The 15,127-nt window shown below is 41.3% G+C and overlaps 1 protein-coding gene across 1 annotated transcript; it reads left to right on the plus strand.

The window, feature by feature from the left end:
- Positions 1 to 11,621: 11,621 nt before the first annotated feature.
- Positions 11,622 to 13,904, plus strand: LOC121709744 (probable G-protein coupled receptor 83). The gene is made up of 4 exons (XM_042093350.1): positions 11,622 to 11,954; positions 12,085 to 12,210; positions 12,874 to 13,007; positions 13,211 to 13,904. Exons 1-4 carry the CDS (start codon positions 11,622 to 11,624, stop codon positions 13,902 to 13,904), a joined length of 1,287 nt encoding a protein of 428 aa, XP_041949284.1.
- The last annotated feature ends 1,223 nt before the right edge of the window (positions 13,905 to 15,127 follow it).

Genomic DNA, 15,127 nt, shown 5'->3' on the forward strand with positions numbered 1-15,127 from the left:
TGTAGAATATTACTGTAGCTTACTGTAGCAGATACTTCCTTTCAAAGTATCTGCATTGGTTCTGAACATTTCAATCGGAAATCCTCTAGGAGCAGATTGAAAGGGTCCATACCTACATAGAGAGTATCATATCGAGAGTATTCATAGGCCTATACTAAGGTAATGATTGGCAGTGGTGGAGGAAGTACTGAATCTCAGTACTTAAGTAAAAGTACAAATACACAGAGAAATATTTACTTTAGTAAAAGTAAAAGTATCACAATGACAACCCTACTTAAGTAAAAGTAAAAAGTACCTGCTTTTAAATGTACTTTAAGTATTAAAAGTAAAAGTATTTGCATAATGATTTATTCTCTTAATATCTATATTCTAAAAGAAAGATTAGTATGGGCTGTGGCATTTTAATTAAGCTAGTTTTAGGTTATACTCGACTAGATTTAAGCTAATGCAATTGTGCTACCAGCTGTGGCCCAGTTTACATTCTGACCTAAAATTCTAGAGACTGTAATTCTGGTTATCTACTAGGGTGATCTGCTGAGTAAAATATCATTCAGCAAAACACGAGAGCCTGAAGTTTAACGGGGTAGACAAGGGAAACGTCGGATGGATCGTAATGCCAATTCTGCTGATTGAACAGAAAAGTTGCTGAGAAAGGTGTTATGATTAGATTCAGTTTCACTTGCGCAGACGCACATAGACATTGAATGAGCGCTCACATTTCTACCCCCCAATTGTAGGCTATGCCTCTTTATTTGATCACACACACTTAAGAAATATTTCCTAATCTGGAAAATGCTACGTTTTTTTCGGCCAGCGGTTCTATAATAGTCTACCATTCATTTGTGCCGCAAATGATCAGACGTGTGACAGAAGCATGGACATAGCCTGTAACTTCGCTGATCCGCGGATAGCAATCTCATCGCAGAGGAGGCCCTAACGCTTCAGATAACAGACAGAGAAAGGCACAGAACACAGTTGCATGTCCAGTGTAGCCATGGGTCTGGTGAATATAGCCTACCGAATGCAGATGGCTACAAGCTCACGCTTTGCCTGGTCTAGATTAGAAGCTTATGTTTTAAAGATTTAGAAGCTGGGCACGTAGCGCTCCAGAATCTTTGGTAGCAACCCCGCCGCCTGGTAAAACAAACGTGTTTGTCAGAGAGAATTGCTGTAAAATGTAACGAAGTAAAAGTCAAAAGTAGGCTATGCACTATAAATTCTACTTAAGTAAAGTACAAATACGTGGAAAATTTACTTAAGTACAGTAACGAAGTATTTGTACTTCGTTACATTCCACCACTGATGATTGGATGGTGTTCAGTAAAGTAATGAGTGTTTACACATGTGAAGAGAGAGAGTGAAGCACTGGTGATTTAGTGTGGCATTTTGATGGGTTGTGTTTGAAAAACAAAATCAAGTTACTTCCTGTTAGATTTTTGTGTGTTAGGTAGAAAATAACATGTAACTCGTGCACCAACCCCCTGAACCAATTCTGCTAAACTACAAGCACAATTTCTGCTTTACACTCAAATTACAGTTCTAAAGCACACTTTTTTCAAAACACTACCCACAATTCACTGCATTTGGCACAATTTTCACGAAGAAGATCTCTTATTTTCACAAGGAACACACTGCCATTCAAATTCTAGGGCTGTATTTTGCACCCTGGCGGATGGCGTAAAACTCGTTTTCCACCCGGTGCTAAGTTTAATTCCTTATTTTGCACGTTTATTTTTTAAACAATGCGCCCAGGGGTGTGGCAATTAACAACTTAGGGAGTGGCTTAGCGCATTGTCTAAAATCGCTCGCTATTGTACACCTGGTCAGAAGTCTATGGCGAGTTGTTTATATGTTATTTTAAGAGCGCATTGTCAACAGTCATATTGGCGGGTGCACAACGCACCATCCTTCTATCATCCATGAATGCACACCAGCGCACGTCCATGCAAAACATTACAAATTGCATGATTACAATGGGAAACATAATTAGAATAAAGATATTACGAAATACTGTACATCTCATGATGAGTAGTTATTCACCATCATTGGCAAACTGGTAATGGCGGTTAAAAGTGATATGGGAGAGGCGAGAGACACGTATGGAGCACAGCTGAAGACGCACTGTCACGAGATAAGCAACTCCAACTTTCCAGCCTATGTTTTCGTTGGTAACCCATAGTGAAAGTAACTGCATATAACTGTCTTGTCGTTGACTGACATCATGGAGAAGTTAGTTTCACTTTGCCAATGAGTTCAAATAATAGAGTGCAAATGCGTGAAGGCTATGCTAGGTTTTATTAAAGCAGTGGAATGACTATTCTGTACGGTCTCGCAAGCAGCCTCCTTCAAATGCGCTGTTGAATGTTACTTTTTTCTGAATGCTTACTGTAAAAAACCTAGGAACACGAAATACGAAAACCCTCCCAATGTGGACTGGACATCCTACTAAATTTGAATAAGCTTTTGACGAGTGACGATGCGCTTTTGACTTTCATGATAGGGCCCCTAAAGTTAATTGCCCTACTATGCACACTGACTCATCACATGGGCAAACACCTGTCACACAGTTTTACAATCAGTAATCAGAGCTTTAGTAGTGTGATGTGGATGAGGTGCTGTGGCCAGACCGAAACAGAAGAGAGGTTGCAGCATAGTTTTTTTTTACTCTAACTGTATACAGTAAATTTTTCTGTTGTTTTGTATGTAGACCACTGTACTGTATGTGCAACTTTGTGTTGGTTGGGATGTACTCTGTGTACATTGTTTTGTGGGGGAAAATAAAATATATTTGTTACTGTGCATTTGTGTGTTCCGAGTATAAAAACAATATTCTCAAATATTTTACAACACACTTATGTAAGTGTAACACTGAACTCAACTGGTTCTTATAAATGACTATTTATATAATGTGTTGGAGCTATATTAAAGTCAAAGTCAAAGTCAGTCTGCTTTATTGTCAATTTCTTCACATGTCAAGACATACAAAGAGATCGAAATTGCATTTCCTACTATCCCACGGTGGAGACAAGACATATTTTACCAATTAGGTCCACAGACAAACATAACATTCAAGTAAACAATATAAAAAGTAAAAATAAGAAGGCACATACAATGAAGAAATAAGAGCAGCAAAATTTGGTAGAAATTGTGCAATTGTGCATACAGTAGACAGTCAATATAATAGTGCAAAAGTCAGGCCAATAAATGGCTGAGGTAGTTTTGTTTGACCTAAGTATGCAAGTGGCATAGTGGTGCAAGTTATGTAAGAGCAGCAGAAGTGTGTTCAGAAGTGTTCAGGACAACAGGACAACAACAACAAGTTGCAAGTGTGCAAGTGTACAAGTGGAGTAGTGCAAGGCAGCCATTTTGGGTCTAAAAGTCCAGGATGTTATGTAGCTGAGGGTGGAGGGGGGAGAGGGGGGAGAGAGTTCAGGATCCCTACAGCCTGGTGTATGAAGCTGTTGGTGAGTCTGGTGGTGCGGGAGCGCAGGCTTCTGTACCTCTTCCCAGAGGGCAGTAGATCAAACAAATTGTGAGCGGGGTGACTTGCATCACTCACAATTTTGGTCGCCTTGCGGGTGAGGTGGGAGGTGTAAATGTCCTTCAGGGAGGGGAGAGAAGCACCAATAATCCTTCCAGCTGTGTTCACTATGCGCTGCAGGGCTTTCCTGTTGTATTCAGTGCAGCTTCCGCCCCACACAGCGATACAGCTGGAGAGGATGCTCTCAATGGTGCCTCGGTAGAATGTGGTCATGATGGCTGGTGGAGCACTTGCTCGCCTGAGTTTCCGCAGGAAGTACAGGCGGCGCTGAAATTAGTTTGCTTTCAGTAGTGGTAAATTTGTTAGCTAATTTGTTTATTATGATTTTGCTCACATTAGTAATTTTGGTGATATTCTTTTGCTTGTTATTTGTTTTGATTTATATGTTTAGTCTTTATTTTTGGTTAGTTACTACAATATTTGGTTTAGACACCTGAGGGCAGTAGTGGGCACAGGTAAAGGTGAATATAGGTTGGAAGTAGGAGGAGGCCTGTATGCACCTGGTGGGTGTGGGTGTGGTGGGCACATGTTTTTTTACCAGTGCGAGAGATGCTGTATTGTTTGCTGCAGCTTTTGATTGTAAATGTTCATTTTGCAGAATTGAGGGGTTTTGCCCATTGTGTGTGTGTTTTTTGATTTGTGTGTAGAGTTCTGAGAGTATGAGGCATGTTTTCAGAAAATGTGTGTAAACAATTGAGAAAAACTGTAATTATGTTGGATAACTGAAATGAGTTAGAATCTGGAGAAACTCTAAAAACTCAAACACAAGTTTTAGTAAAATTGTACAAATGCATTTTCTCTTTTCTGAAATGTCCCTCAGATTGACAGACTGTTTATTTTGCCATACGTTTGCTTTTCATGGAGAATTAAAACTCTGTCAATGGGGAGCTATGGCACAAGAGACACTGTACCACAATTGAGTCTCAGTACCCATGGGGTCCCAGGTGTGATTTTGTCCAGTGGTTAATTCCCCACCCCATCCCTCTCTCTCTCTCTCTCTCTCTCTCTCTCTCTCTTTCTCTTTCTCTCTCTCTCTATATGAAGGTAAACATATACTTTAATATTTTTTACAAAAGATACAGGTAAAGCACAGAGGAAAGGAGAGAGAGAAACACAGAGAGAGAGAAACAGTGGGATCATGCGGAGAATGGAAGGAGAAGCAAAACACACTCGTAAGATACCTGGTGCATATTGTCATTTTTAAATGTAATACATTTCTGTGGTCTGGGGAAATACAGCATGCTGTTACTTGCAAAACATGAGAAAACATTAGAAAAAATCCACAATCCATCCATATTTGCAGTGTTGTTGCAGTTAGGTGGGTTGACGGTGCATGCCATGTATCCTTCATATAATTCTTCATCTTTAAGCGCCTCAGTTATTCATAGAGTAGGACTGACGTAACAAACAGCACGCTCCTCTAAACAAGTTCTAAACAGAAAATGCAAAGACTTATTGTGCAAAGAAGAATGCATTTAGAGCAGGAACAAATAAACAATGCCCTCTGCATTACAGTATTCTTCTCTAACAGCCCAGGAGTCTCTTCCATTCTGCTCCATTCTATTCTATAGTCCATTTTGGTTATTTCCATGGAGTCTAAAGCTGATGAATTAAATGATAATAATAATAATAATAATAATAATAATAATAATAATAATAATAATAACTAGATGTACGGAGCGGCAGAGCGGTACAAAATATGACTGCCGCCCAGTCCAGCACATTTTTTCCACAAAAATAAGTCACTCTTGTCAAATTGTCAATTTCCTACTTTGTTCCTTTTTTTGTGTTTGTAATTGAGTGTGTGCAGAGTGTGTGGTTGTGTATTTTGTGTATATGTGTGCTTCTGTGTGTGTTTATTGAGTGTGTGTGCCTGCATGTAAGTTAGTTTTTTTGTGTGTGTGTTTGTGTGTGTGTGTCTGTGTGTGTGTGTGTACTGTATGTAGGTGTTTTTGTATGTGTGGCTGCATGTGTATGATGGTGTGTGTGTGTGTATGTGTGTTTATGTGTTTGTGTGCATGTGCGTGTTTGTGCGTGTCGTGTGTGTGCATGTATGTGTATGTGCATGTGTAGTGTGTGTGTGTTTACGTGTCTTACGTGTCTGCATGTGTGTGTGTCTTTATGTATACGTAAATAAAGCAAATCAAGGAACCACCTATAATATCCTACCTCTGCTAAATTATTTTTATCCCCCTCTGCCCCTCATATTGATTAATGCTACTTCATATAAGTAAAGCGCTGCAACGTGAGAACAGTCTAGTAGGCTAGCCTACATAATAATCTGACATCAGAAACGCACCGTCACTGTCAGCACTCATGCTGCTGACACAGTGGCTGCGTGATAACTTAATTTGGCCTTGATCGTGCAGGACATTTCAGAATGTCGAGTGTGTTATCCATCATAAATGGCTAGTTTCAATGGAAAAGTTAGCTGGACAAATGAAAGAAAACGAGAAGAATTCAGTGAAGCATAATAATGTTTTAGAACCTTCAAAATTAGAAAACTGATGCAACTGAGATGGAGGACAACTGCACGTAGAGTAGAACGTAGGCCTATTGTCCGCAGGAACCTACATTAAATGAGGAGATATTTGCTGAATGTCACAAATAGTGTTAAAGAAATTGCTTGGCATCGCTTATTCAATGGCTCTCTACCGAAACACCTGTAGTTTGCGGAGGACGAACGAGAAAGCACTCGTTTGATAAATCAGCCAGTACCATCCGTAACCAGGACAAAAAAAGCCCAGTTGCTATACACTTTAAAGAGGCCAAGCATAATGTGGCTTCATCAAGATACATTGGTATAGAAGCTGTGAAATGCCCAAGAAGAGGTGGGGATATGGACAACTTGCTCCTTAAACGGGAATTATGGTGGATTTTCACACTGGATACACTCACCCCTAGGGGACTTAATGAAGAGTTCAATATAAGACCATACTTGTGATAATTTGAGATACTAATTGTAATTCTGTTGTGGAATTAAGTACGGTTAATGTTGATGTTGATATTTCTGAGAGATGTGAGAAAGACATGTCATAGCCTGTAATACTGGTACTATAATGTCTAAGGTCTAGAGATCATCCTTTCATTTGGAGTTTGTGCAACGTTCTGCTTATGTATATGATAAAAAGAAACCCCTGTAAGACTTGATAAGATCACTTTCTAGCTAATTATACATCTTGTTAGTGCATCTGTCTAGATGATTGTATGCTATGTAGGTCCCTGTTAAAACTGTATGTCAAGTATATATATTTTTCTATTTTTCTATCTTTCTATATAGCTATATATTTTTCTACAGATATATTTTTCTACAGAGACTTGATATAGAGGATGTTTTTTTATATTTTGCTGTTATACAAATGTAATTTTCTAAATGTGTTCACTATTGGGTATTGTGCACTCCGGTACATACGGGTCAGGTGACCTATGACCTATTTAAAATGGTGATGGTCTTTTATCTGTTCAAGTCTGATGAAGAGCCGAAGGGCTCGAAACGTCATGTGTATGGGGATTGAAGTCAAATAAAAGAAAATAAACGAGAGCAAGTGTGCGGACCCTCTTTGTTACTGGATCCTGGAGGCAAACATACACAAAAAATTGTTCGTCCAGGCCCTACGGTTCTCAAGATATATTAACAGAAAACTGTTGGTGTACAGTCACTAAATGTACACATAACTTAATTTATTGTATGGCCCCCCATGAACAGAAGTCCACGAAACTTGGCATGCATTCAGAGGGTGTCATAATGATCCTACACTTTCAATTTTGTGCAGTTTTGACCATGTCAGCCAGAGATATTGTGATTACAACACCTAATTTTTGCTTTTCCATTTTTAACTAGGTGTCGCTATACATGAAATGAATGGTTATGGGATGGGTTGACATGGCCCTTGAAGACCAACATACAAAAAAGGTGGTCCTCCTAGGCCCTACGGTTCTCGAGATATTCACAGAAAACTGTGTCCGCTATACAGTTATACTGTTTATGTTAAACTCCCTTGTGATTTTGGGAGGATATTTTCCAGAGCAGCACATCACACAAACTAGTAATTAGACATAATGACTCATCCTTTGTATTACTGGCACAACATCATCTGACATCTTCAAAAGAATGCCTGCCTGACAGCCAGCCAACCTCCAGAGCATCTTGTGAGGACAGACATTGTTCGGTAATAAGGGTTAAATCAACAGGCTTCTATTTAGTCTGTAGACACCTCAGCCATAACCACTTGCAAGAGTTATTTTAGCATTTCTGGCTAATCCTTTATAGCTCATTTGAGAGACTCCTCAAGAAGCAATCCTACAGAAGCCACCAGTGATTGAGCAACAAAGCCTCTGATCTCCCCAGCTCTCCAGTGCTTGCATTGTCTCCCACAATTTCTCCCACAAGCATATTTTAGTTTCTTCCCACCAACAGGCACCACTACAGGGGTCTCCCAGAGAGCCCCCCCCCCCCCTCCCAATAAAACTATATATTATGAGGGGGGGGGGGGCGTTGGGGGGCAGAATTATTGTTTATCATAGGGCCATGTGTCACAGAATCCTATGCATGATTTCAATAATTTCAAGACTTTCTGGTGTATTAACAGGCCATCACATTACATTACATCATATCATATATCACTTAACCATGCTCATTTCAATATCCTTTCATACCATAACTTTGAACAAGGTTCAGTCTGGGTTGAGTTTATAACTCAACCCATGTTCCCTGACCCAGCTTTTTGATCCAATTCTCAAGGTGGGTTTGACAAGGGTCCAAACATGGGGTCAAACTAAATTGTTGCTTCTCTTTGGGGTTTTGATCTTGGGTCTAACTGAATTGCCACAACCTGGAAAAACTATAACCCATGTTGACTGGCTTGATTTGACAAGAGTTGAAGATGGGCCAAATCACCCTGGTCTTTGGTTTGGAAGTGGTGTAACTTGTAATGTATGTGTATGTTTTCTTGAATTAAACATCATGTAAACTTTGTATCCATTTGTATCCATTCATGGCATCATGCATTTGTGCCTCAAGAGTATCAGTCTCCAGTCCCCCCCCCCCCCCACACACACACACTGGAAATAATATCTTGACTGGCTAGCCTAAGAATTATTATTATTATTATTCTAACTAGATGTACCGCATAGCGCTACAAAATATGACCGCCGCTCAGTCCTGTACATCTGTTCCACGAAAATAAATCACACCAATCAATTTGTCTCCAACTTTTACTCCATCCCCCACTCTTTTGTGTATGCTTGTTTGGCATGCCTGTGTGTATGTGTGCAGCTGCACAGAAAGTAGCCTACTAGCGCTGCAAAGGTGAATAGATTGTAGAATAGCCAAAAAAGTTGTAGCATTGTTATAAAACCTTTAAAATCTCTAAACAATCACAAGTAGGGCAGTTCATCACAGTTCATCCATTGCAACTGGATTGATGAAAGGTCACTTACACCTGTAGGCTACATTGTATTTGGGGAAAGCAGAAGGTATCAGCATAATGTTTATTATTTATTATTTATTTATTTATGTATTTATTTATTAATAAACAAAAACATAAAAACTGTCAGTTCCATGCAAACTCTGTAGGTGGCAAAGTAGAAAAAGCTGGTGGGCCGATTGGCCTACATACTTTTGCCATCTAGTTTCCACTGGATTTTTTGATTGTCGGTGCCGTTAAAGTAGTAAATGATTATTAATGCTAACCGGGAGCTAGTTCCGATGTATGCGGGCGGAAGAGGGCGTTAGATCTTGCTCACAACCAGTCACAACCTAACTTGATGGTCATTTTCACTTGTGATTCATGCTTGATTTCAGTGGTCTAAAAAAAAAAATCGTTTGCAAGGTTCAGCCTCTTTTTAACACGACTTAACTTTGGTTTGACTGTGCGAGTTTGTTGGCTGTTATTGAGATATTTGAAAAAGAAAGAAATCGCCGACAAAGACACTAAAGACATGACGAGAAAAACACGAAAAACAGATAATGATAGGCAGACTAGGAATCAGAGGCAGAGTAGTATTGAGTCGATAGCTTTATTTTGCATGACCTTGATCAGAACAGTAACATTTTCAGAATGTATTAACAACCTATCAAACATGATGATTTCACACAGGGTTAGTGCCACCTCTGTAGCCAGGCTCTGGTGCCACAAACTCCATTTCGGTGAAGACAAACTATGAAACATTGCCGTTGCTATGCAACCTTGACTGGGGGAGTCACGGCATCTGAAGCATGCGTTAGCTTAGTGCTTCTTACTGATATATTTCTACTTTAACGGCACCGGCAATCAAAAAATCCAACTAGATGGCAGAAGTGTGTAGGCCAATCGGTCCACCATTTTTTTCTACTTCGCCACCTACAGATGTTTGACAGGTATGATATTTCGAAACGCCATGTTATTTCCCATAGACATTCGACGCCCGGAAGTTGGGTAGACATGGCTGCTTCGGAGGCAGGACTTATTCCGGAGAGGTCTATTGGCCGTTCTAATTGCCGATACCGATATTATGTGCGTGCCTGTGTGTGTGTGCGTGTGTATATGTGTGCACCGCCATCTACAGGCCAATGAGTGTACAGTCACTAAATGTACACATAACTTAAATTTTTGGATGAAATTCTACGAAACTTGGCATACCCCCAGAGAATGCCAGGTTAATCATACACATAAAATTTGGTGCAGTTCTGAACATCTTAACTGAAGATAGGGGCGATTAAAGCAGAATGATATTGCATTTTTATTTTTTACCGGGGGGGTGGGGGTGCAAATCACAAATGAGTGATTATGGACCAGGTTGATGAGGGACCTTGAGACCAACATACCATAAAAAATTCTTCATCCTCAGTGCCACGGTTCAGGTTCACGGTTCAAACTAAATTTTCCCGTAAAAGTCTAGTGGGGCTACATACCCACCAAATTTCATGTGCCCCGGTGTTTCGGTGTCCCGGGTATCGTTGACCAAAAATTCAGGAAGTAGATGACGGGGGGAAAAAAGAAAATTGACAATCCCTATATGACCGCTTCGCTAGCGGCGGTCATAATAATATAATAATAACTCTTGTGTTGAAAGACTCTTTGGAACAAATAGGAAAGCTACCTCTGTTTATTTTTAGTTATGCACACAGCTGCCTCCAATTGCATCCTAAATACTGTACCTCAGTTCAAGCCATGAAAAATGAGGGCAGGGTCAAGTGAACTGCAGTTTCAAACTGCAGCGTACCATCTACTGTATGAAAGGGTCTGAGGCTGATGGATTACCTCATGGGCGCTGTGCACTAGCTTGCTTGAGGTCGACAAACCAGTTTCCTGTTCGTTCATATGGCTGTCAACAAGCATCCGGAGATGAGTGCTTTAGTTGAACCAAAATGTAAGAAACACAATAACTGCTGTGTGCCACTCTGCTCGGCTTGAGCTTGAGGCTGCATTTCAATCAGTGCCCAACATGGAATTGGTTCAAATTGATTTCACTTATCTTCATTCAAGTACTATGGAGTGGCTCTGCCCATTTCTTTGACTGTCTATGACAGTTTCACTTTGTTTCAATTTCCAATTTTGATCAGTGTCAATATATCACCAGTATCTTTATTTAATTAATCATTTTAAAGATGTTTACCTATTGTGCATTGAATACATGACATACTGTACATAGAGATATTTTGCTGCAAATCACAGAACTGTGAATATTGTTGTAAACAAAATGTATAATGACACGTAGGCTATACAAATCATATAAATGTGTTAATTTTTAACACCTGATCAGGTTTAAAAGATTATATAAAACATAATCTGTCTGCATTCCCATTTGTCGTCAAATATGACAATTTAAATTTTGATTACTTTGCCATGATCACGGCTGTGAGGGGTGGGGGAAAGTTTAAGAGGAGAATGAATCGCAACAATCTGCCTGTCAACTGCAGTTTCTGCAGTTCATATAACCAACGGAGAATCGGGGCGCTCTCGTGCGTACTGTAGGTTCTTGCGTTGTCAGGAACCGCACCTCTGCCATAAGGTCCTACTGCCGAGTAGAGTAGCAGTAGCCTATGAGGATCTTGAGCGTGTGGATAGCTTTGGTGGTTTTTATTAACCGTCTCGAAAAGATGGAGTCTTTCGCGCGGAACTCAACGGAGACAGATGAAATTCTTCAATTTTCTTTGAACAGGTCGATTTACACTTTGGATGAGAATGCCCTTGCTGACTGGCAGACTTTGCTAGGCAAGAAAAAATATTTCGCTGAGTCTCAAAATCCCACTACGAAAGTTTTGTTGATCATCGCTTATTCTTTTATTATTGTCATATCGCTCTTCGGGAATTCCCTAGTTTGCCACGTGGTAATGAAGAATAAACAAACGCGCTCTGTCACGAGTTTATTTATTGCCAACCTGGCCATAGCGGACATTCTTATCACCTTGCTGAACACTCCATTCACCTTAGTAAGTATGAATCACCTTAGTGAAGTAAGAATGAATGAACGGATGGATGGATTAATGAAGGAATTGCAGAATCTGTTTGTGTCTTTGCCTGTTTTTTGTATTTCTGTAAACAGTCCCCTGCCTGTTCCAGGTTCGTTTTGTCATCAGCACCTGGGTATTCGGAAAGGGCATGTGTCATATCAGTCGCTTCGTGCAGTACTGCTCCCTGCACGTGTCCACTCTCACCCTCACGGCTATAGCTCTGGACAGACGTCAGGTGGGTATAAACTGCTAATTTCATTTGGTTACCATCTCTACGCTGACATTTCTTAGTGGCTTTACATTGATAACGCACCTTCAACACTGACAAAAACAGCATTACAGGTGTGTGACTGAACAGCATCACAGATGCATTGGCAGCAGAACTACAGCTTAATCTGATGCAGCGTAAAATAATGAATGATGATTAAAAAATCGGCCAAGAAATAGCTTTATTCTCTACGGCACACATGGGTACTTTTATATCCCTGTACTGGGATACTTTTATACTCCTACTTGCTTATGGCCATCCTTGTGGTGATTAATCTCATACATTTTTTTCCTTCGGGAACTGATTAGATAAGCAAACTCGTGTGCTTTGCTTTCAAGCATATTGATTCTATTTGGCAACCGGTTTAAGCCTAGGGCGCTGTCCACCCCACTGGTGCTGAAAATGCGTGTCAAGTTAAATCTCAAAGATACTGTATGTAAAAGCTCCGAATTGAATTAGCCTCATTCGTATCGTTTAGCACATGTTTGTATTTATATGTGTCCAATTTTTTTTTTACATTTCAATGCAAATGTGAATAAATTTGCTTTTCAAATCAATCAGTCAATGAAGTCTACACATTTGCAGGCTGATCATTCCAGCTAAATTGTTTTGGTCAATCTTTTGCTGCAGGTAATTTTGCACCCTTTGAGACCAAGGATTTCCACTCTTCGAGGGTTCATCTACATTGCAGTAATATGGCTGATGGGTGGCTCCTTCTCTTTACCGCATGCCATTTATCAGAAGCTTTTTACATTTGTATACAGGTAAGCACACATCACCATACTATGTCCTTTCAGTGTTATAGGCTTTGTGCAGTGCTTTCACAGACCGCAATGACTTCCTTTTCCACTTTGTAAAGTTATGTAATTTATCCTGTTCTCTCTCTCTCTCTGTCTCTCTCTCTCTCTCTCCAACACAATGTTGCTCCCGTTGCTGCCATCCTACTTTTCGCTCAAATCACTACCAGTAAAGAAATAGTCCGCTGCCTCTGTGTGCCTGACTTTCCGGAACCCTCGGACATCTTCTGGCAGTATCTGGACCTGGCCACCTTTGTCCTGCTCTACGTGCTGCCCCTCCTCATCATCAGCGGTGCCTACCTGGGCGTGGCTCGACGCCTGTGGCGCCCGAATGCCATCGGCGACGTGACAAGCGAGCAGTACTTCCTGCAGCGACGCAAGCGCAAGCGCACCATCAAGATGCTGATGGCGGTGGTAGTGGTGTTTGCCGTCTGCTGGTTCCCGCTCAACTGCTACGTGCTGCTGCTCTCCAGCCGCGCCATCCGCTCCAACAACATCCTCTACTTCTCCTTCCACTGGCTGGCCATGAGCAGCACCTGCTACAACCCCTTCATCTACTGCTGGCTCAACCACAGCTTCAGGGCCGAGCTCAAGCGCCTGCTGGCCGTGTGTCCCTGGAGGAAGCGGGTGGCCGCCGCTGTTGATGCCTCGTCGCAGGAGCGGCAGCAGCAGCGACAGAGCCTGCTGCCTCCTAGCAGTCAGAATGGGCATCACCGCGCTGCCTGGCCCGAGAGGAAGGCGGGGGGAGCACCCTGCCCCTCCCGTCCGAGCCTGAAGAAGAGTTCCGCTCCGCAGTCGTTGTCACTGTCGGGGACGGGTCGAACGGACATTCTTACGGTGGAGCCCATCATGGTGGGCAGTTGACTGTGCTGCACGTGAAGATGGAGTGGCAGCTGCGTTCACATGTGACCTGAGGACATCAAGACTGAGTCTTTTTGGGGGGTGCTCCCTCTGCACCTGTGGGGGTGATGACACCTCATGCATCAGACATGTCAACAAAGACATACTGAACATTGAGGATCGGTGGTCATGTCAGTAGAGGGATCGTCACCTGAATGGGATCAGCTCAACTGCTCATTTTGGTCACCTGAACACTTAAGGATGGTTAGTTGTGGGCCGATGTCTTTCCCATAGCATTAACATCCATATAAGTCCTTAAGCACCAGAAAAGCATCTCAAAATTATTGAACACTTCACTTGTCTATGTACTGTGTATTGTGTCATTGAGCTGTTTTTCCTACTAATGCGTACTTTTGCCTTTAGAAATCGAAAGAATGTACACAATTCACCCTTCGCTAAGCCACACCCGAAAACCGCCACAGGCCAATCGTGGCTTAGCAACCTGTCACTAGGCACAGGAGGTCTGACAAGCTTTTCGAGTTTTGCCATGTTAACCTGTGGAGACTGAAGGCCTGTGGGTCATGAAGGGCACTTATTTGGATGTGTGGTGCCCTAACCCGCGTAAAGACACAGTGAAATAACATGTTACACTATAGAAACATGATATAATTGGGAACACATATTGTTCTAACTATAAAAAATGGCATATTGCATGATATTTCCATAACCGTGAGATACACGCTTCACGATAACGGCAAGAAGTTGTTAACAGACGTTCACCAAGATGTATAGCCCATCAGCAATCTATTTAACATAACACCTATTTGAAGTACATTCATGATATGTTGTCAAATATTGAAGTTGTGGGAAGTACATAGCTTAAATGGTATGTTTCTTTCGTCCCCCATGTCTGTTCTATTCATTCTAGGAGACAGGAGAGTCGAATGAAACAAAATGCACATTCGACTTCTGCTAAAATAACTCATGAACTGTTTTGTTCAGACATGAAATTCCAACTGTATTTGACAGAGGGCAGATGTAGGTTGCTAGTGACAAAATATTAGCTTTCAGTATGGTAGATGTCTTTGTCAATTACATTTCATTGAAAAGTCCCGGTTCTCCCCCTATGTAATAGACGTGCAGGGTGCTAAAGCTTGTCAGGCATAGCAACAGTAACTAAGGAGGGCGGGACTTAGCGAAGGGTGAATTGAGCCAAACCAAACTGAATCCAAAAATCTCTTTTCTTA

The sequence above is a fragment of the Alosa sapidissima genome, chromosome 5 (genome assembly GCF_018492685.1).
Source record: "Alosa sapidissima isolate fAloSap1 chromosome 5, fAloSap1.pri, whole genome shotgun sequence".
NCBI classification, from domain to species: Eukaryota; Metazoa; Chordata; class Actinopteri; order Clupeiformes; family Clupeidae; genus Alosa; species Alosa sapidissima.